This window comes from Alligator mississippiensis, chromosome 15 (assembly GCF_030867095.1).
Source record: "Alligator mississippiensis isolate rAllMis1 chromosome 15, rAllMis1, whole genome shotgun sequence".
Lineage (NCBI taxonomy): Eukaryota > Metazoa > Chordata > Crocodylia > Alligatoridae > Alligator > Alligator mississippiensis.
In genome coordinates, this window is record NC_081838.1 from 13,165,167 (window position 1) to 13,186,995 (window position 21,829).

At 59.1% G+C, this 21,829-nt stretch overlaps 1 protein-coding gene across 1 annotated transcript in view; it reads right to left on the reverse strand.

The window, feature by feature from the left end:
* The window catches only part of INTS3 (integrator complex subunit 3), a 34,511-nt gene that overhangs the window by 11,507 nt on the left and 1,175 nt on the right, over positions 1-21,829 (reverse strand). Inside the window, exons 2-15 of the mRNA XM_006264379.4 lie at positions 18,418-18,501; positions 17,771-17,854; positions 13,287-13,400; positions 12,904-12,988; positions 11,363-11,429; positions 7,919-8,063; positions 6,890-7,019; positions 4,255-4,352; positions 3,881-4,072; positions 3,337-3,424; positions 3,017-3,096; positions 2,006-2,097; positions 1,453-1,559; positions 784-903 (exon numbers count right to left, since the gene is read on the reverse strand). Coding sequence (XP_006264441.2) covers positions 784-903; positions 1,453-1,559; positions 2,006-2,097; positions 3,017-3,096; positions 3,337-3,424; positions 3,881-4,072; positions 4,255-4,352; positions 6,890-7,019; positions 7,919-8,063; positions 11,363-11,429; positions 12,904-12,988; positions 13,287-13,400; positions 17,771-17,854; positions 18,418-18,501 — 1,486 coding nt within the window. The remainder of the gene's footprint in view (positions 1-783; positions 904-1,452; positions 1,560-2,005; positions 2,098-3,016; positions 3,097-3,336; positions 3,425-3,880; positions 4,073-4,254; positions 4,353-6,889; positions 7,020-7,918; positions 8,064-11,362; positions 11,430-12,903; positions 12,989-13,286; positions 13,401-17,770; positions 17,855-18,417; positions 18,502-21,829) is intronic.

Here is a 21,829-nt window from a genome sequence, read left to right on the forward strand (position 1 = left end):
TGGGCCCAGCACCCCAGGCAAATGCTGCTTCTCAGGTCCCTCCCCAGCCCAGACGACCCCCAGCCAGGGCACTTGAAGCCCCCACAGCTGTTTCACAGTGCGGTGCATGTCAGAAGCTGAAGGGACGGGTCACCACACTGAGGCTCCCATGGGTCTGCGGCTCCCAAAAGCAGAAATTCCAACTGCAGACAGGCCAGGTGTCTCAGGGGCCGAGACCTAGCTTCTCATAGCGCCTGACTGCGAGCTCACTGAGTGCATGAGGCCCAAATGTCATGAACATGGCTTGTGCAGAGCCCAGCCAGTCTGTACTGCTGCTGCCAGGGAACCCCCCAGCCAAACCGGGCACGTGAGCTAGGCTTGTCACCTATGGGTCCCAGGAGAGTTGGAAACCAAGGTGGACCCATGAGCCAGACTGGGGGGCAGCATGGGAATCTCCTGCAGCTGAGAAAGGGCCACCTTGGAAGTAGCTATCTAGAGAGATGTGGCCCAAGCTGCTCTCCCCATGGCAGTAGGCCCTGGGGCAGCCATTGGTGGCTGCAGAGCTCTGGGCAAGTGCCATCCCCTTGCAGGACAGGGCTGCACAGGCCCCGCAGCTGCCTGGGAAGATGCAGCGTTCTGGGAACTGTGCTCCCAGCGTGCTCCCTCTGCCTGGCTCTTTTGGGAGGTTTCTGAACAGAGCCTGGGGGGTCCGTGACTGTAGCTAATCCTGCTGGGTAAATTTAGTGGCACTGGGGAGCGAGCTGACACCGGCTGAGCGGGGCTGCGCTGTGCCGGCCACCTCACCTTTGCTGTTCAAGTCCTCCTCGTCATCGCTGAAGGCCGCCTCTGCGTTGTCATAGCAACTGTCATCCTTGTCAGACATGTGATTGTCCATTTCCATGGAAACCGGCTCCTCGATTTTGACTGCAAGAATCGGGCCAAGGAGTCAGCGCACGTGTGGGGTCCCCACAGCTGGGAACAGGGCAGGGCAGATTTCCATGGGCGGCCTCTCCCAGGGGAAAGGGGGAGCAGGAGACCGACTAGGGGAGGTGCCATGACAGCAAGCGATCTTGCCCAGCGTGGCTAGGACTGCAGGGGGAGACGCCAAACTATCACCAGCCCTGGAAGTGCCCTGGAGCTCCACCAGCCCATGGCACCATGTACTCCAGGCCAGCAGCATCCTGCCACTTCTTCCCGTCGCCCAGAGCCAGACAGCTGGCAGCAGCTGAGGGGCAGGAGGGAAGCAGGTTCTTGCCAGTGCCCTGACTGCTCCATAGCCAGATCTGGGCTGGACATTGAACCTGCAATGCACAAGTGTGAAAAACACAGAGCCTCCAGCTTGGCCGAGCTCTGTGGTCTGTCCCTCAGCTGGCGTGATGCCCTCTTTCCCTGGTTCTTGGCTCGATCAGAGAGCCAGGGGCAGCTAGCAGGAGCCATGGCCTCCAAAGCGCTGGGTGCCCTGCTGACACCCACCTTCGATGGGAGGCGAGGGTGAGCTGCAGAACTCGGGGAACTTCTCCCTCAGCATAGCCCGGAGCTCCTTGTCCAGCTTGGGGTTGTCAAACAGGGGAGCCAGGTGCCTGATGGGGATTAAGACGGGGTGAGACAAGACCATGAGCAGGTGCTTTTCCCTGTTCTGCCCACATGCCAGGCCAGATCCACTAGTGACCCCTCCTTCCACTGAGGGCAGAGTCCCAGCACCTGTGTCCAGAGAAGCATCAGCCTTGGTGCAGAACAAAGATTGTCTGACCAAGGCCTTCCTGCTATGCCCTGAGCTCTGGTGCCTGGAGGTAGCCCCAACTTCTGGACACCCTCCTGCTTGGTTTCGTGAAGACAGAGGGCAGCCAGAAAGCTGCTGGGGGGCACTTGGGGCTGGCCTGCACCAAGAGCCCCCAAGGTAAAGAAACAGTGGGTTGCTTTCCAGAGGTAGGGGTGGGGAAGGGGCTTTGCTAGGCCCTGAGGAGCTGGAGCCTGGGCAGGGCTGTGGACGGGGGCTGGGAACATCTGGAACCCAGTGTCTGCTTACGCGAGGACGCGTTTCTCCACGATGTGCGTGAGGGAGTTGAAGACGCCTTGCCGGACATGGGCCTCCAGTGGGGGGTAGAAGTTGGGAATGATCTGCAAGGGGAGAAAGGCAGCGTTAGTGGGGGGTGTCGACCGACTCCAGCGCCCCAGGCTGTGTATGAGGGCCCAGGCTGGTCCCACGCACCCGGCCCCTCCTTGTGTTGGGATGCGAGGGGCCAGGATGGCTCCCTGGGCTCCGGGGCCAAGCCAGAACCTTGGGCCTAGTTCTCTGGTCAGGAGGAGCCAGGAGCCGTTCCAATGAGCTGTTCCTGGAATCAGCACCCGGGGGAGAAACTGGGCGCGTTGCGTGCTTTGCAAAGGAGTGATGCAACCCCGCTCACCCCTGCAGAGCCCCGACCTTTCCAGAACACCCCAGCCCTCCCCGGGACTGTGCTACCAGAACCGCATGTGCCACAACTAGGTGTTCCCATGGCCAGGGGTGCCACACCCCTTCCCCTATCGTGGTGGGCCCCCCAGTTCAGGAAGCGATCCCCCTGTCCAGAGGCAGAATCTGGCCCTAAGCAGAGGATGTTGCAATGACATGCTGCTCGCCCAGGAGGGACACATCAAGGCCAGATGTTGCATGTCACATTGAAGGAGCCATGCGGAGGCCCCAGCCCCTTTCCCCTACTGGCATTCGCAACGCAGGGCTTATTTTTGGAGCCGGGAAGTCTCGCACACATGTGCTCCCTGGAGCCGCATCCACGAATGACAGGCACTTCAGGCCCGAGGCTGGCGGCCTCTTGACTGGCCCGGTTCAGCAAGGGAGCAGCTCCGAGTCTGATGGGGTTTGAGAGTTTGGACACAGGGGGTGCAAGCCCTGACAATTCAGGCGGAAGGCGGGGGCACATGGAGGGGGTGGAGGGCAGGGCTCTGTCCTGCAGCTCAGCCAAGCACCCTTTCCTACCCAAAGGGCTTGGAGCCTATCACAGCTCCTCCCAGACCTGGCAATGGGGGTGATGCTGCTACTCACCCGGCACATGAAGTCCAGCAGTGTGGCCGTGATGGCAGGATGGGGCTTCATGGAGTGGTGCATCACCAGGATGGCAGGCTCTAGAAGGCAGAGAGTGGGAGGCCCCATCACACACACAGCCCTAGAAGGGCAGGGCCAGGCCCAGATGAAACCCCCTTTCCATCCCAGTGTATCCTGGCCTCCTACCCCAGGGAGAGCTGCTGCCCAAACCCATTCTCCCCCACCCTGTGACAGGCTCCACATAGCCAAACCGCCACCACCTCCAACCCCCATGCTAATGACTGAGCTGGGGATGGTCTCACTGTGTGTGCCCCCCATACCGATGTTCATGATGCTGTCCTTCTCAGGGCTGAAGAAGAGCCAGTCATAGAACAGGGCGAGTTTGGCATTGGAAGCTGCGACATTGGACTAGGAGAGGGTGAGAAGCCACGTGAGTGCCCTGGCTGCACCCCTCCACCCCCCAGTTCTGCATCCGGCCACAGCCCGGCTTCAAAAGGGATAGGCCTGGGAGTGGGAACTCTTGGGTTTTGGCATCAGCTCCCAGGTGCCTGTCCTCTGGGTTATCATCACCAGCAGAGAGGCACCTGACTGGATGACAGGACAGTCTGCCCCCCACCCATCCCTGCCTGTGGCCTGCCAACCCAGGGGACAGGTCTGCATTCACTTGCGCAGGGCAGGCCGCTCCAGCAAGGTGAGAGGGCCATGGTACTGCAAGGGTGCTGGAAGGAGAGGCAGCAGCAGGCAGACACTACACCGCCTCTCAGCAGGCAGGGCCCATGAGTGCCAGCTGACAAAGATGGGCTGTTTGCAGCAGGCAGGACTGGAGTTAACGAGCCACAGCTCCCGTGGCCTGGCTCCACTCACTGTGCAGGTGGTGAGCAGCCAGCCGATGATGGCCCAGCGCGGCAGAATGTCAGAGCTGAGCACCTCGTTGGATGGGTGGACTACGCCACAGATGTAGCGGATGAGGTCGCAGCGCAGTGACTGGCTGTCTGGGGTGGACAGGTACTGCCGCTGGAACCAGTCCTGGTACCGCTTCTGCTGCCCGAACCGCACCTGCAGGGGAGGGAAGGAAGTGCTGCTGTGTCACTGGAGCATGTGTCTCTGACTGGAAGCCCCAGTACCCAGCTTCGCTGGGCCTGCTCCTCTCCAGCTGTGCTGCAACCAGGAAGATCACACAAGGCCGCTCTCCCTGGGGGCCTGGGTCCCATCCCCCTGCAGCTGGGGGTCCTCCTTACCCGGGAGGTCATGAAGAGCAACTTGGTCTCCATGTCAGGGGTGAGCCGACAGGCCAGGAACTTGCGAGACGTCCTCGACTGCAGGAGCTGCAGGACGCCTGGGGAAGGGAGAACTGAGGTCTGTGCTTGCCTGGCCCCACGGTGCAGCGTGGACTGTCACTGAAGGGAGAAGCCACCTCTCGCCAGGGAACCCCAGGGCAGTGCTTCACCTGCCTGTGGGCAGCGGCATGCACCATACTGCTCAGTCATTTGTCTTTCCCAAGAACAGATCATAGTTAAAGTGACTCTCATGCCATATCTTGCTGCTGAGTTGTAGCTTTGCAGCTAGTTGAAGCCAAGGTTAAAACTGTCAGAGCCTGGACTCACGCTAAGCAGCGGAGTTAAAAACCCAGGCCCAAAGGCTTCTGGGCTCCAATAGGGAGCCCAGGCAGGCCAAAGGGCAGAGACCGACCGAGCCAAGTGAAATACCTCCCCTAGGGCAGACAAGAGACCCTGTCCCACCAGGCTCTGGCTGATTGGGTCCTCTGGGCACAACACAGTGCATCTAGGTTTCACAGTTGGTAGGGTCAGAAGGGACCTGAGCAGATCATCAAGTCTGACCCCCTGCCATGGCAGGAAAGAATGCTGGGGTCAAACTGGTGGCAGTCTAGCCTCCTTTTGAAGACCCCCAGGGTAGGAGCAAGCACCACGTCCCTTGGAAGTTGGTTCCAGATCCTAGCCACCCCGACTGTGAAGTAGCACCTCCTGATATCTAGCCTGAATCTACTCTCCATCAACTTACGGACATTATTCCTTGTTACTCCTGGTAGTGCTGAGGGGAACAGGGACTCTCCTATTGCCTGCTCGTCCCCTTTGGCCAGTTTATAGATCGCCACCAGATCCCCTCTCAGCCTTCTCTTGTGGAGGCTGAACAGGTTCAGGTCTCGTAGCCTCTCCTCGTAGGGCCTGCCCTGCTGCCCCCTGATCATGCAAGTGGCCCTCCTCCGGACCCTCTCAATGCTGGCCTCATCCCTCCTGAAGTGCAGCACCCAGAACTGGACGCAGTACTCCAACTGTGGCCTGACCAATGTCGCATGGAGGAGGAGGATCACCTCCTTGGACCTGCTTGTGATGCATCTATGGATGCATGACAAGGTGCAGTTAGCCTTCCTGACTGCATCCTCACATTGGCAGCCCATGTTCATCTTGGAATCAGTAATGACGTCAAGATCCTTTTCTGCCTCTGCACTGACAAGAAGGGAGTTCCCCAGCCTGTAGGTATGCTGCTGGTTCTTCCTCCCCCAGGTGCAGTACCTTGCACTTGTCAGTATTGAAACCCATCCTGTTCCCATCCACCCACCTCTGTAACCTATCCAGATCTAGTTGTAGCCTGTCCCTCTCCTCTAGCGTGTCCAGGTGAACCTGGGGAGAAAGGAAACCCCAGGCCTGGCCCCACCATGCATGGGGACAGCATTGGGAGTTACACCGCTCCTGATGGGCTAGGTAGGGCTGGAAGCCCCAGAGCACAAGGGCCCCTGCTTCCCCCCAGCCCACCCTCTCCCATGGGAAAGCAGCTGATCAGCTACCAGCTTCTGCAGGGGCTGTGGACGGCAGAGGAGGGGCTGTCCATGGGCCATGCAGGTTAATTCTTCATTATGAGACCAATATCCAAGCCTGCCCCAGTGCAAACAAAGGGCTCGAGGAAGCATTAACCCAGAGCCCAAGAGAAGATGTCGGGGCAGCACTTTTAAGCTCTGCTCTGGAAAGCTTGTTAGCAGATGGATAATGAGGTGCCGGCCTCCAAAGCAGTGAATAATTGATACAGATTTAAAATCCCAGGGGATTGGATGCAAGGCTCTCTGCCAGGGCTGTTTCATGCCAGCCTGTGCAGGGCTTGGGCACAGCGTGTTCCCGCTGTGCGGTTTCAGGGAGTGGGGAATCTGCACAGGGAGGTTTTGACAGGAGCCCCTGGCCCCGGTGTACTCCGCTTAAGGGAGCTCTGTTGGGGCAGCTGGAGGGCTCCGGCCTGTCCAGCACTGGGGCCTCGCTCTAGCATCAGCTTTCAGCTCAAGCCATTACAACAAAGGGAGTCTTAAGTCTGGGTCCTACATGGAGGAGATGTGGGCCGGGCTGGTGCCAAAAGCAGCGCTCTGCTGAGGAGCAGAGTATGAGGCCATGCAGGCCCAGCCTCCTTCAGGAGCCTTGCCAGGCCTCAGCCTGGGCAGAGGGCTCCTTTCTGCATGGCCAAGGCCAAAGCTCAGCCCTACCAGCAGCTGGGCCTGCAACCGGCTTGTTGAGACATGCGGACAGGGAAACAGTCTCCTCCAGGGCATCTCAGGTGCTGTACCTCCTACCCAGCTTCGTGCTGCAGCCTGGCACGCATTGGAGACCCCTCTGCATTCAGAGCTCCCCGCCTGAGCCAGGGGAACAAGCTCTTGTTCCCAACCTCATGGTGCTACAGCCCAGCTGCTCTACAGGGCAGGCTGGGGTGGGGGTGCGCACAGACCTTGGCCCCAGGCCAAGCCCTAGACGGTGGGCTTTGGTCTGTAGGTCATGTCCGGTACTAGCCCTGCAAGAAAGCACCCTGTCCTGCTCCCTGAGCAGGGCAGGGGGGAGCAGGGAACGGGACTCCCAAGCCAGGCCTCGCCTTGCCTACCTGTGAACTGGGCACTCAGGGCCTGCGGGTTGTGGATGATGTCCTTCCAGAGCTGCTCGAACTCCGGTATCCTAGCAACATTCTGCAAGAGCCTCACCAGGTCCCGGCCAATCATGAAGCAGTCCATGAACTTGGGGGGGAGAGAAGCGAGCGCACTGTTCACCTGCTACAGGGTTGTGGGGGGAGGAATGGGGGATGCGGGTGGGGTGAAGGGGGGGGAGAACATCCCGTTCCCAAGTGTGGAGGCAGCTCCGGATGATTCAGTCCTTGCCCGGCGGCCCCCTGCCCCAGGCGTAGCCACTCTGTTTGAAGGTGGCGGTGGCAGAGGGGGGAGCTGCTGTCAGGGGGATGGGGGAGGAAGGTCAGCGGCTATTTTAAAACGGCCTCCACTACAGAGCAAACAACCGGGCATGGAGCTGCCGTTTTATCTCCGAAGCGCTGCACTTGACATCTGCTCTTTCAGGAGGGGAGGGGAAGTGGCACTCAGCTGGGGGGTTGCTCAAGGGCTGGCCCCCTCCCTGCTGCAGAGAGTGGCTAGTGCCCGTGCGACCAAGACAAGCCAGTAGCACTGCAGGAATGTGCTGGGGTCACTGCCTTCTTGGGACCTCTCCATGGGGCAGGGATGGGGGTGGCAGGAGATGCCCCCTGTCCCCACGCTCTTTCTGCACCTTCTTGCAAGGGCACTTGTCATGAGCATCCTGCAGGGTTTGGTACTGGCTGATTGGGAACATCTGGGCCCTGGGATGGGGTGAGACAGGCAGGGAGGACAGGGGGGAAATTTCCACCCCCTCTGCCCACAGCCTGGATGTTGGGAACAGGCCCTAAAGGAGCCCGTAGGAGCATGCAGTCCAGCTGCCACCTGGCTCTCCCTGCCCCCCATACCCATGCACCATGGGCTTGGAGATCCTTGAGAACCTGGCCATCTCACTCCCTGGGGTCCGTGGCTCCTGGCCATAGTGGGAGGAACACATGTCAGTGCGAGTTATGTCAGAAACGGAGCAATCCCCAGCCCTGTCCCACATTCCTCACCCGTTCCCGGAGCAGGGTGATGCAGAAGTCCACCTCCTTCTGGCGCAGGGCCAGGAGCTGTGGGGTGCCATGATGGTCCACAATGAGTCGCAGGTAAGTGTACACTGCCATGGCGATCAGGATGCTACTCTTGAGCACCCACTCTCTGTGGGGAAGAGGGGACACTGCCATCAGCTGCTACTGCAGCAGGAGCCCAGGCCCTTTGGCCATCTATGCACGCGGTACTCAGCCCTGAGGGGCAACGGCAGGAACAGGACCACGAAGGTCCCAACTCCCAGCCCTGCCCTGCATGTCCTGCCGGCTGCCCCCAAACCTGGGATTGCTGGAGTCAGTCATTGCTTCCAGCCTCAAGCCCGCTCCCACCGGGCTGGAGGCCTCGTGACCCTGGCTTCTCTTCCATCCCAACCTGGAAGAGGCTCATGGTGGGGTCGGCCCTGCTCTGTGAGAGGAGGCACATGCCATGTGTCTTGGCCAAGTATCACCATGGTCAGGGGTATCAGTATTGGTTCCCTGTGTCGCCGGGCTCTGCACAGCGTCCTGGTGCTGCACTGTACCAGGGGGTCAAAGCCAACACCTCTGTGGACAACTGGCTTCCCATAGGCACCTGACAGGCCCTGTCCAGCCCCTCTATCACCAGCTACTGCCTGGCTCTTTCTGCCTGGTTTCCAAGCCATGTAGGGCAGGAAGGGGATGGGTGCGAGATGTGTGGATGCAGGGGGCTGCTCTGTGATCAGCCCGTGGGGGCAGGGACCCACTTGGGGAGGCCGTGTGTGCCCAGAAACAAGAAGCAGCTGCTGCTGGGCAGCCCCGATGCCATCACCCGTGAGATCCCGCTACTCCAAGTGCATCACAAGCCAGAAATCACCAGGCACAGTGACGGCTGGAGGAGGGTGAGCTGAGCCAGAAGCTCTGGCCAGGTACCAGGCTGAACCCCGCTCTCTCAGAGAGGCCTTCACTTCTAGGCACAACAGGGCCTGTTAGAGCAGATTAGCAGCAAGTTGCATGGTAATCAGCACTTCCAGCGCTTGAACTGCTGCTCCAGCGGGCTCAGCTCGGTGCTGCCACAGCTCTGGGATGAGCAAGTGCTGGAGGTGGCAGTGGGGCAGCCATACTTGCACCCTTATCTGCAACCAGTACACCGGGAGCAGAGCCATGGCAGCTGCCTAGCCCAGCGCCCCTGCCCACCCCAGCCTGGAGGCAGGGAAGGTGATGGGCTATGGGTGCAGCCTGCCCCAGGGGTCTGCTCCTCCCCAGCGGGGTCTGGGCTTGCAGTAGGGAGCAGCCAAGATGCTCCGAGTCCACGACCTCACAAATCCACATCCATCCATTTCTGGTGGAAGGGTATAGAAACAGGCCGTGCGCCAGGCTGGCAGCTGACTGGGCTTTACTTCCTGCTTCACCAGCTGGGTTAACTAAACCCCCTCCTCGCACATAGCTGGGCCCCTCCCAGGTGCTAAATCCCAAGCCTTCCCCACTCTCTCAAACAGCAGCTCCTTGAAGATCAAGGGCCACTGGGACACTTCCCTGCTGCTGCCCTGCACCAGGCTGCCCCAAACATGGGGAACCAGCTCCATTAATTGCAGCCCTGCGGCACTGCTGGCCTAAAACCGTCCACCAACACAGCCATGTGCTGGGAATGGGAAGGAACAGCTCAGCACCTTTGGCACAATGGATGATCCTGGCTGGGCCAGGGCAAGGCAGCCACGCCCCCCGGGGAGATAACATCCCCATGGTGAGCGAGTCACCTGTCCCGAGTCACCTGTCCTAAATCACGAGGGCGCCGGGATGCTATGACAAGTATTTGCTTTCCCAGGCACTCGGTACCATGCCTCACATATGCAAGCGTGGAGCTTAATTAGCCGCTGGGACACATGGGGGCTGGACGTGGGAATGACAAAGGAGTGGAGCCCAGGGGAGGGTAGGTCAGCTGCAGCAATGACAGTGCTGTCAAACGAGGCCACGGGGAGCAGCCCAGGGCCAGGGGATGCGTCCATGCAACAGGCCAAGCAAATAGAGGCCCCACGGGGCAGCTGTACGCTGGCTCAGCCCTCGGCGGCCATTCCCTGCAGCTTGCGGAGGCTGCGGCACTCAGCTTTGCTCTACTGGTTTTAATTAAGCCAAGACACTGACACCCCCCTGTGACACCGGGCCTCACGCCTGCTTCTCCATGAAAACCTTCCCGTCCCTGCCATCCGAGGGCACTGGGCTCTGCAGGTTCCCTCCCTCTGGCCCAGCCCAGCTCACCCCATGCCTCAACACCTCCCAACCCACTGCAGCCTGGCACCAGCATTCTGCTGTGGGCCAAGCCTCCCCCTTGCATGTTTCCCTGCCAAAGCCCTGCTGCTGGAGCTGTGATTTAGTGCACTGGGTGGGCCCCTGTGGTGCTGGGGCCAGTGTGGACTTGGACTGCGAGGAAGGGAGATGCTGTTCTCTGCAGCAGAGTGCTCCCTGGTTATTTGTTTGCAGGATAAAACCATAATAGGTTTTGGCAAGATGAGCCTCTGCTTCAGCAGCAGAGTCTAGGGGAGCTACTCTGGGTGCTGCCAGGGCTAGGGTGGGGAGTGCCTAGGTTGGGCTTGGGGCAGGGAGCAGCCAGGGGTAGCAAGAACAGCGCTGGGGGGTAGCGGGCGGTGAGGTGAACGCCTAGTGGGGAGCTGTGTGGCATCCCCAGCATGTGCACTAGATGGCACCACTGGGACCACACAGCCCTGCTAGGGAAGAGCAGAGCCATTAATGGGGCGTCACTGTTAACTACTGCTAACCACCGCAGCCAGCACCACCATGGGACAACTGCCATCATGCGCACAATGCCACTGCCTAGCCGACACCACACAACTTGTTCACAGCTGACTAGCTGCTGCGTTACCAGCAAAGCACAACATGGACAATGCTCTCAGGTTGCCTGCCACTGCACAGGAGAGCTGCAGCCCTGCTGAGGCCAGCCCTGCGTAGGACGCTGACAGCCTGCAGCTTGGGCAGGGAAAGGAATCTCCCCTGCCAGGGGGGAGGGTCCCTAATGTCCTGTGGGTGGCTGGAGATGACCCAGCCTCATGGTTTCAGGGTGAGCAGTTGCCTGCAGAGGAAGCAGCCATATCAAGGCTTGCACTACTGGCCTGGAGCGCCGTGGCCACGGGTAACTGCTTGGGATGGTTCCAGCTGGCTGGGTCAGCAGCCTTGCCAGAAGCGCTGCTCCTGGGTCTCACAAGGCAAGCCCTGCAGGGTGCTGGCTGGGTCTCAATGGGATGCTCAAGCTGGTAGTAACAAACCTCCGCAGCATGCAGGGAATCCATCAGCGCACCCCTGCCCACCCTGTCAAAGTGTAGAGACCCCAGATCTACCCTGCTCTGTGCTCAGGAAGGGAAAGCTTCCCCAGCCTCGCCAAGGGGCACAGACCTGGCACTCCCCAGCCCTGCCCACCCCAGCTGGCTGTCACTGCGCTCGTACCTCTGCTCCGTCAGGATGTCAAGGACGTTGTCTGCCAGCCAGATATTCTTTGCCGTCACGTCCCCGCCTGAGACCACGACAATGGACACGCAACACAGGAGAGAAAAGTTAGATTAATCAATGCGACGTTCTCCGCGGTCGGCATTATTTGAGCCATTGCCTAGCTAGACCGCCAGGCCCCGGCAAGGCAGAGGCTGTAATTAAAGTCCTGCACTCTCTGCCTGGTCTCATGCCACCTGCCACAGACGCCTGGCTGCTCTCAAGCATGTGTTCAGCATGTTCCCAGACAAGTGCGACAGATGCTGTCGCTTCCTGGTGCGTGAAAGGAAATCAAGAGGGTTTCTGGTCACAGCACAGGGGACTGTCACAATGCCGATACCCCTGCCAAAAGGAAATGAGCTAGAGGGGGACGAGGCTTTGTACCTAGGGTGGAGGCAGCCAAAGACCCACAGCTCTAGAAAGGGACTGGGCCAGGAAAGTCCCTGGATCTGGGAACAGCATGGCACCACAGCCTTGGTTGCATTTCCAATGTGCCACATGTCCCTGGCTCCCCCCAGTACCTGTTAGATTGGGAGCACTGCCTTGGATCTGCAAGGCTTCACTCTAAAGCACTTGGACAGCTTCAATAAAAAGGCTCCCTGCAGGTGCTGAGAGCCTTAGCTGGGCTCCATAACAGGTCTGTAGTTGCTTGAAGCAGGAGATCTCTACTAGGGGCACTGGGAACCCGAGGGTGGATCCGGGGACCGACTAGAAGGGGCACGCAAGCCACTGCGATAGGTGTTGTGATCAGGCCTCATAAAACAGAGCTGAGCAAGGCTGCAGCAGGGGCCCAGCCCAGGGAGCTGCGGCCGGGGAAAAGCAGTCATGTACCTGCCAAGGGCTTTCACACTATTGTGAGCTGACCCCATGCAGACTGAGGAGGGGGCAGACTGGCTCATTCCCATGCCTCAGGCCCAGATGCCCCCTGGGAACAGAGGTGCCAGCTCCCATTTGCAGCCAGCCAGCCTCTGTCACCGCATGGCAATAAAACGAAATGTCAGGTTTGATGGTGCGAGGCAGATTTCTCCACCATGGACGTCAGCGCCTGGCCCTGGCGCCAGCACAGGACACAGGGAAGGAGGCAGTGTTGCTCCTGCAGCCTGAAGGGCATGAAGGGGCCAGGTGCACTGAAGCTGCGGAAACTATTTGAGCATTGCTGTGCGGCCAGGTGCTGCCCAAGTGCCTTCCCACTGTACCAGCTGCTTCCCTGGCACTGAATGGGTTGAGTCCTCCCCACTAGCCCACCTTCCCTGAGAGGCCTGGTTGGCTGGGCCTTCCAGCACAGCCCTGCCACAGCTCAATACAGTCACTGAGGATGCAACACAAGGGGGAGAGAGCATGGATCCACCAGTCCCGGGCCCCTACTTCTTCCCACCTGGGACAGAGGCGAGGTGGGGCTGGACTGAACCTCAAGGATGGCTCTGGGCTCTGTGCTGCTGCAGTCAGAGGGGCCTAGGGTGTGCACAGAGCAAAGGGCCAAGGCCCACTGGGGCAGCACTCACCTGCTATCTGCTTCATGAAGGTCATGCAGACACCATCGGCACCGAGCACGCCACCCTTCACCAGCTCCCGCAGTAGCCATACCAGCTGGATGGGAGAGGGGTAGAGTGCACGAGAGACAAGGGGTGAGGCCCAAAACAGACCCTGGCCCTGCCTGAGATGCCCACAACCCTGGAGACTCCCCTTGTGGGTGAGAAGTGCTGCTCCCATCACAGATGGGGTGCGCTACCCAGGACGGATGCTGAGCAAGTCCTACTGATGCTGCCCCCGCAAACCCCCCTCCCAGCCTAGGTCCCAGCCTTGTTTGCAACCCCCAGCCCCCCGGATGCAGTCCCCTCCAGCTCTTGGCAGGGCTCCACTGCCAGGCTAAGCCCTGTTTGCTCACCTGTGTCCGGCAGGTGTCCTGCAACTTCAAGTACTTCTCCATGAGGATCTGGTTGATCTTGTTCAGGACAATGTTCATGCCATCTCTGCTCACCAGAGCCAGGTCCCGGTAGCACTGTGGCACAGGGTCACACAACTAGTCAAGGCAGAGCTCTTTTGGGGAGCCAGGGCCCAACAGGAAGCATGCTGTCCTGCTCAGACCTGGCCCAGCCACAGTCCTTTTTTGGGGCTGCACTTCAGACATGGATGGAAGCGCTGGACCAGCAGCCTTGGAGGCAAAAGGCCTCTGGGTCTAGGAAGGTTGCAGCCAGGGCAGCTGGATGGGCTTCTACATCTCCTGGACAGCCCAGAGTAGAAATGGGGTGCTGGGCCCAGCCCCTACAATCCTGCACTGCTCCATGGGAGGGGGGTAAGAAGGGGCAGTACACAAGGTCTATGCTAACAAGCAGTTACTTCCCCATCCCCAGGGGCTCCCGCTGTGCACCGAGAACAACTGGGGATTGCTGCACTGAGCATGTGGCTTGGAGCTGCTCTGTAACAGCAGGATCGCATCCCTAGCTATGCGCTACACGTGGATGCACTGAAGGAGGGGCAGGCTGGGCCCGCGAGTCCCCACTCCCTTCCCTAAAGGCAGCAGCACAGGGGCTGCCCCCCTGCTGCTCCACTCCTGGAGGCAGCTGCAAAGATCAACCTCATTCCACTTCCAGCCCACCCAGCCCTGATGATGCCCAGAGCCCTACATCCAGCTCAGACTGCAGCTCGCCCCAGGAAGGCTCTGTGCAGTGGAGAGGGGGCAACAAGGACCCTTGCCAGCAGCCAGCCACACTCCAGCCAGAGCCCTGAGAAGCTCCCTGTGCCCTGGCTGGCCTGGCAGGAGGCAGAGGGGAGCCCAGGAGAAGTCATTGCCAGATCCTTCTGCATGGGTGTTAATTTGAACTGCTAATAGCCAGGCTCTTCCAGAGAGCAGGGATCCATCCCCACCCTCCTCCAGAGAGCTAATGAGGCCCTGAACTGTCCCTTTGATGTAGCTCCCTACGTTCAGATACCTGATGCAAACAGTGCCTGGTAGGCGGAGGCTCTGTCTGGCCTTTCACTGTTGTCTGAAATGCTAATGAGGGCCAAGAGGCTGTGGGGACTTGTGGTCCAACCCAGGGACAGTGCAGAGCTCTCCTGGGGGTTTTGGGAGCTGCTTGAGGAGAAGCCCACAGGGGACTGACAGGCAGCTGCCCTCTGACCCCTACAGAATGGCCACAGCCCGGAGCCTTCCTGCTCTCTGGCAGCAGCAGGCCCAAAGCCTGGGGGCAGACCAATGGCACAAGACACACCAATGGTATGGTAGCCTGGGCAGAGGCTGCTTGTGACCCAGGCGACCAGCAGTCCTCATAGAGGGGGACTGGTTGGACTGGTATCCTGCCCGATATTTCAGCATGATGGGGAAGGACACTGGGAAAGTTCCAAAACGAGACCAATTGCCATTTCCCCTCCTCCCTCCCCAAGAGCCGGGCAGTTTGGGGGCAGGGACAAGTGCTTCAGCATCTCAGAGCTGGCTTTGGGTTCACGGGACACCAGGCATCATCATTCACAGTAATCCCACCTCCCCTCTACCTGTCCTTGGCCACTGGATGGGAGCCTCAGGGTAAAAGCTCCTGGCCCCAGCATGAAGGGGGCGGGAAGGGACTCAACTTTGTTGATGACTCTGGAGGATACAAGCAATCCATCATCTCCTCCCTGCTCCCGGCAGGTCCAGGCTGCCCCTCACGCAGGCCATTTAATTAACAGGAAGGATCAGGCTGATGGATGGGCCATTTAACGAGATAAATCAGCCGGCGCGGGAGGGAGCACGCCCTCCCTGCGGTTCAGTTGGGCGGTGGAGCGGGCATGTGAAATGGGGGGGTTGTTCCGGGGCGGCTAGCACTCCCTTGGCCCCAGAGCAGGGCATTGATTAAAGTGAGAGGGTGGGGGAGGCAGTGCCTGCCCTCTCCACTGCCACAATATCTGCACGTCAGCCTCCCTGCTCCCAGCTGGGCACATGTAGCTCAACTAATCTCTCCTGGCTCTGGGGTCAAGACAACAAGGCGGTGGAGGGGAGCGCATCTCTCAGCTGATCCCCCGCAAGGAGGTGGCTATGCTTGAGCAGCTTTCTTCCCTGCACGGGTGCCAGTGGCAGTTTGAACCCCAGCAGAGGGGGCTTCTGGCCTGGCTGCGGAGAGCAGTCCCTGGGACAAGGGGTCTGTGGTCAGCCCAGTGTAGATGCAGCACAGAGGAAGGTTCGGTTCGCTGCAGGGAGACAGAGGGCAGAGCTGTGAGCATGACTGCCCAACGGCAAGTTGGTGCCTTTACAAAGGGGAGGAAGAGGCAACCCCCAAGGCCCCCTCCCAGGCCCCGAAGTTGCATGACATTGGGGACAGAACGGCACAGCCCTTGGGGACCCCCATTATCCTTTAGCAAGTGCCCGACCCAAACCAGGCCTCACGCCACTCACCCCAGCCCCTGCTGGCACGTACATTGCACCTGCGATGGGAACCCCTTAGACCTGCAGTCCAGCCAATTCGGGGTCATTCACAAAGAGCCCTGTGAGCATTGCTATCCCCTTGGTCAGGCAGGGAAAGGGGGAGCAGGGGGAGGGAGCAGCTTGCCCCAGGGCCAGCTGCAAGGCACCAGCACAGCCACAAGACGAGCAGCCCTGCATCTCCTGTTGCCATGTGGGGACAAGTGGGGGGGGAGGAAAGGCAGTAACCAAGAGCGACCAAAGCAGCTCGTCAAAGCAGCAGGGCCAATTACTCCCAAGAAATGCAGCAAGCTTTGAAGAGCTGAGCCGACAAGAGCAGGGAGCCAGCCACGTGCCTCATTAGCAGGGCCCCAAGCAGGGCTCAGCCAGGCAGCTCCAGGTACACAGCTTTCCCCCCCCACGCCGACAAAGGAACCTGCCGAGAAAACAGTCCCAGGAGAGCCGGGGGGGCTGGCTTTGCTCTGTCCCTTGCCGCAAGGCAGCTGGGGACACAGCCCAGGCTCCGGGGAAGTGGGGGCTGCGAGAGAGCGACCTTTCATTATGGTTGGGCAGCAAAGGGCCAAGGAGGCTCCTGAAGGGATCTCCTGTGATAGGAGGCTTTGTCACCTCCACCAACACTGCAAGAGACCTGGGCTACATCTGGATGGTACCAGCACCAGGAACCCTGGTGTTTGGGTTCGGGAGAGCTCAGGATAACTGTGAGAGGCAGAACAGCCCAGGCTGAGAGGGAACCTGTATCAGTGAGCAGGGGGAGGCAGCCTGCTGGCTGGTCTGCTCGGCAGGAGAGGCACAGCCAGAGCCTTCCAGGAGATGCCGCCCAAGTTCATGGCCTCCAGCCGGCTCTGACCGCAGCCGCTCCCCCAGATCCACTGCTCGACCGGAGCTCTGCCCTTCCAGCATGAGTTAACCTGGCCCCAGCCCAGTGCTGTGCCAGGATCTGCAGCACATCCCCCGCAGCCGGGGGCTCTGCCATGCCCTCATGAGCCGCCTTGTTCCAAGGGCTCTCCTTGCTCTGTGCTGCCTCTCTAGAGGTGTAGGCTCCCACAAAGACCCTTCACACCCTGCTTGCTTTGGGGGCTGGTCGCACAGCCCTGCCCTCATGTCACAATCCAGAGAGGAGCGACAGCAGCATACCCTGCCAGGGGACTTATTTCTGGATGTGTGGTGGCACTCCTAGGTAGGTCAGAAGCCAGCCTGCATCAGCAAAGGGGGCTGGCAGCACAAGGAAGGCCAGAGCTGGTGCCCTTAGGAGCTGTGCAACCTGCATCTAAAGGAACGTGCAGGGCAGAGCAAACCCCCTCCCCAGGCCCCTTCTATCTATCTGCCACATCCTGGAGAACAAATTGCTCTGTTCTTTCCCCTGAAAGCTCTGGTCTTCGGAGCCAGCCCCAGCCCCACAGCTGCGACGTTAGAGAACAATAATGAACTTTGGGGATGCAGATGCTGCTTCCATGTAGGAGACCAAGCAGAAACTTAATTGCAATTTTCAGCATTATTAAGCGAGAAAGACATGCTTAAAAATGAAATCCAGCCTCCAGAGTGACAGGGGAGGAGGGAGGGAGGAGGGGAAGCCCAGTGTTATTTTGCTTGTGAACGGAATGTGTTTTCTGTCATTCTTTCTGTAAGCATCACATCTGGCCAGCCAGCACAGGACCCCGCAGCAGCCCTCCCTGCAGCTGAGAAATCAACATCCACTCGCCTTGCCCCCTGCAAATACGTTAACCCTTGGGCTCCCAAAGGTCACGGGCAAGCAGGGAACTGGCACCAAGCCAGGACTGACACTGGCAAGGCCGAGCCTTTTTTGTACCTGGGAACCCAACCACAACCCGATGCAGCTGTCTCCCCTGTATGAGCAGCCAGGCTCACCAGGCTGAGGTCTTCAAACCTCACTACCAGGGGAGGTCTGAGAAATGCCCACCTGGGAAGTGGAAGGCAGCGAATACAGCTGCCCCAGATGAGCAGGTCACTGGCCTTACCTTCTGCGCCTGCGTGGGCTCAGTGAGGACCAGGGTGAAGAGGCCCAGGCAGATCTCCTCGTGCTGAGGAGGGCCTTTACACACCTGGGAGGGGGAAGGAAGCAGCATGGATGAGCAACCCCTGCAGTACCCAGGGAGACCTTCACTGATGACCTTAGCACCAATGCTCTGGCAGGGTCAGAACAGGGAGGCTCAGCACTAGGGATCAGCCACCCGCAGGGACCCCCGCCACAGAGCGGCAAGAGAGCCCAGAGGCTGCACCGGCCTGCAGAGGCCATGGGGCTCCATGCAGGTGTCTCGCACAGACCCTCATCAGTTCTAGTGCTCTGGTCAGAAAATGCTTCAATGCCTCCCGAGAGCCAGGCCAATGCCACGATAGCAAATGTGCCCACGGGGCTCTGGGATGAGAAGTTCAGAGGACACAGAAGGGGCAGTGTCCAGTCCACACTGAGCACTCGTTTCCAGGGGGTTTTACTAGACAAGGGGTCTTAATCTGTTTGTTTTAATGGACTACAGGAAACCTCTGATCAGTGCCTAGACCCTTCCAGCTCCTGCTGCTGGTTGATGGCCCACATGCCTGTTTTCTCCAGGAGGGAGTCCCTTCTCCTTGCCCAGGTTGCCCCTTCCCTTGAGGCCCTAGCACTTACGTGCGCGTTCAAGGCATCGTTGGCTTCTCTCTCCGACAGCCCACTGGTCAGTGAAGTCAGGATGCCAACGCATCTTTCTAGTCTCTGAAACAGACCAAACGGATTGACGCATCAGCAAGCGGGAATGTGGCCCTGGACACCCATCTCCCCTGCCACCTGACCTGCCAGGCCAGAAACAGCACATTCGGGCCACAATGTCCCCACAAGCGGTTCCGGGAGCCAAATTTGAGACCCCGGTAGGGAAGGTGACTTCCCAGCCACCACTGCTAGGCTCCTTGGACATGTATGCAGGTGGGCCCACAAGCGGAGCTCTGATCAGCATCTAAAATCCTGGTTGTTCCCCGCTGCTGGGGGAAGGCTGATAGGAGATGCTGCCAAGGGAAGTACTGACTATGCTTGGGATACGGCCTGTGCTGTGGTGATGGGAGCAAAGTAAAAGCCAGCGTGGTATGAAAGTCAGGTATCCAGGCCCCAGAACCACCCACTGGCTGGAAAAGTGACTGCCTCAGAGCTGCTTCCTTATTCCCAAATTTGCTTTAAGCCCTATGCTGATGTTCCGGGCAGAGCATCACTCAAGCATCCCTTGGATCCAGGAAGCCCTGCACAACAGTCAGACAGAACCGGGGAAGTTAATCCCCGTTATGAGAGCAGAGCTGTAGCTGCAGTGACCTGTGCTCCCTGGAGCTGCCAGCTGGGACATAGGTACATTCTGCCTCAATGACTAACTGGCCCCAGCCCACTGATGCCGTGAGGCTGGAGCTGGCACATGCAGGTGATCAGGCTGCAAGCAGAAGCCCCTGCCTCCAAATGCAGGTGGGCACTGTGCTGGCAAGGCGCTGAGCTGCCCGCCCAGGAGCGGATGCCCTCTGCTCCGATTCCTTCATAGCTTCAGATAAGCTTCTGATGAAAGCAAACAGCAGGAGCAATTGTGTCTGGGCTGGCATCTTCAGTACAGAAGGGATTGCAGGAGCTGCACAGAGCCAGCACTTGGGCAGCCCTGATCATGAGCAAGGCCATGCCCGTGTGACAGCTTCCAGTTCGTGCGACTGACCAAGTACAGCTGTGGCAGGTTGCGGAGGCAGCTGCTGCTCCCATCCTCTGGATGTCAAGCCAGCTTAGCCAGAGCAGAGCTGCCAAGCGAGCCAACACCTGGTTGCTCCATCAGCACTGTGGAAGCTCAAGAAAGGGGCTGTGATGCTGGGACTGGTATCCCTGTCCCAACAGCTCCTGCAGGCTGGTGTAGGAATACTGGCTAACACCCCCCCTCACCCCATGTGCCCCCAGGGGGTCACACACAGCCACTCAAGGTATCCACTGCAGGGCAAACACGACAAGCCTGAATACCTGCCAAGCTTAATGCCCCCTGGCTCCCTCTTCTAAATGTCTGCTCTGTGCCATCACGAGCAGCATCAAGAACCAAGACTGGTAAACGAAGGGGAGAACTCTGTTTGGCCAGGCTCCTGCTCCACATTAACATGCTATCTGGGACCCGCTCTGGAGTACTGAAGAAGAGCCCCAACCCAGGCAGCTCCTCAGACTGCTCCTGACCATGTGCTCCAAATTGGCAGGATGAAACCCACCTGGCCACAGCTGGGAGAAATCCAGAAGGCAAGTGGCCAAAGCCTCCTCTCAACCCCAGAGGGGCTTGAGGGATCCTCTGTAGCTGCATGTCTGCAATCTAATTGCCTCCCCAGAACAACACCTAACAACTCTGGCTCTATAGGGGACAAGCACAAGAAACAAGGCTGAGTGCAAGCACTGCAACAAGGAGAGGACATGCTGCAGTCAGAGCCTGGCACCAGGTCCGTCTCCCATGGCAAATCCAGACCCAGTGCCCAGCCAAAACAGCCGTGCGCGCGCTATGGGGCTCGCAGGCTCAGGCACCCCCTCGTGGCACCAAATCCAACTCAGAACAAGGCAGAGCCACAGGATGACACAGCCTGAGGCCCAGCCCAGCCTGTACCCCCACTGCTTCCACCCTGGTGCCACATGGGGGAATGTGTCTGCCAGTTTGTCCCTGCAGCCACAGCCAGGGTGTAAAGCCCCCACAGAGCTCCTGGTTAATTCTGGGCTCATTTACATGGTCTGCAACTTGTGGCAAAAAGCCAGGCTAAGTGATGCCCTGCCCAGGGAGACATGACCCCAGGGCTGCAGCTAAGCTCAGCCTGATCCAAGTGCCACAAATGCCACAGGAGCCAAAGCCCCAGATGGAACAACTCCCCCTTTTCTACTGCTGCTGAAGAGACAAAACACTTGACAACCACCAGCAGCCAGTTGCTTCACCTGGGACAAATCAGCAGGCCCCATCCTGCTCCCATAGCTGTGCCAGATCCCAGTCAGGGGGAGCTGTCAGAGGTGACCCAGATGCCTGCTCACCAGGGCTCATAGGAGTTACTGGTGTATATTCACAAGGCCACGAGTTCTTGGGCTGACAGAGGCACTTACATGGAAAGGAAGAATAATTCCATGCACTGTGGGTCAGCTGACATGACCACAGCTTTCCTAAGGATGCTAAAATCTACCATTAGTCCTAGAGACTGTTTTAGCTCCTGGAGAGCCATTTCTTGCACACACACCTAACACTAGGGGGGAAATCCAAGAATGTGGCCTCGGTTCTACTTTATGGCCCGAACCCACAGTTAACTGCGATGTGATGGAGCACCAAGGGTATATGGAAGAGCAGCTGCAGGATGGGAATGAGAACAGTCATTTTTTGACAGAAGGAACTGCGCGTGCGCGCACACAAACACACACTCTCCATGTGCCTGTGGGCCTGCCCATGTGAAAGCACTGGTGCGCCGTATCTGCAGGTCTGCCCACATGTGAACTGCATGCATACCCACGGGCCTGCCTGCGTGTGAGCACCAGTGTGCCCAACCGCATGTGAACTGCATGCATGTTCGTGCACCTGTGGGCCCACTAGTGTGTGAGCACTTGCACGCATGTGTGGGAACATACATTAAGTTTCCTGGTGATGAACAACCCCACTCTCTCTCCCAGAATGGAGTTAGCAGGTTCCTCCTGCTCGACTCTTCGCAGGGAGGGACATTCAGATACAAAAACCCACAGCCATCTGAAACACCAGCTGAACCACCCTGCATGGCAGCTGTGAGGGAAGCCACTTTCTTCCCAGCCTGAACTCTGCTTCCAAGTGACCTGCCCAAAGACAAGCGCGTCTTCTTGACCAGAGGCCTGCACACTGCGAGCTCACCAGGGGAGTTTTGGTTTCTCACACTGGACACAACATATTCCGAAGGGACACAGCCGGGCTGCCCGGCTCTCATCCTCGCCTGTACTTGCGCTGCAAGTAGCATGGTTAACAGTGAAGACTGGGAAAGAAATTCCTTGCAAGCCAAGAAGCGCATACTCTGGTCACTCAACAGGCCGTGCACGCAGTCCCCTTTCCCCTGGA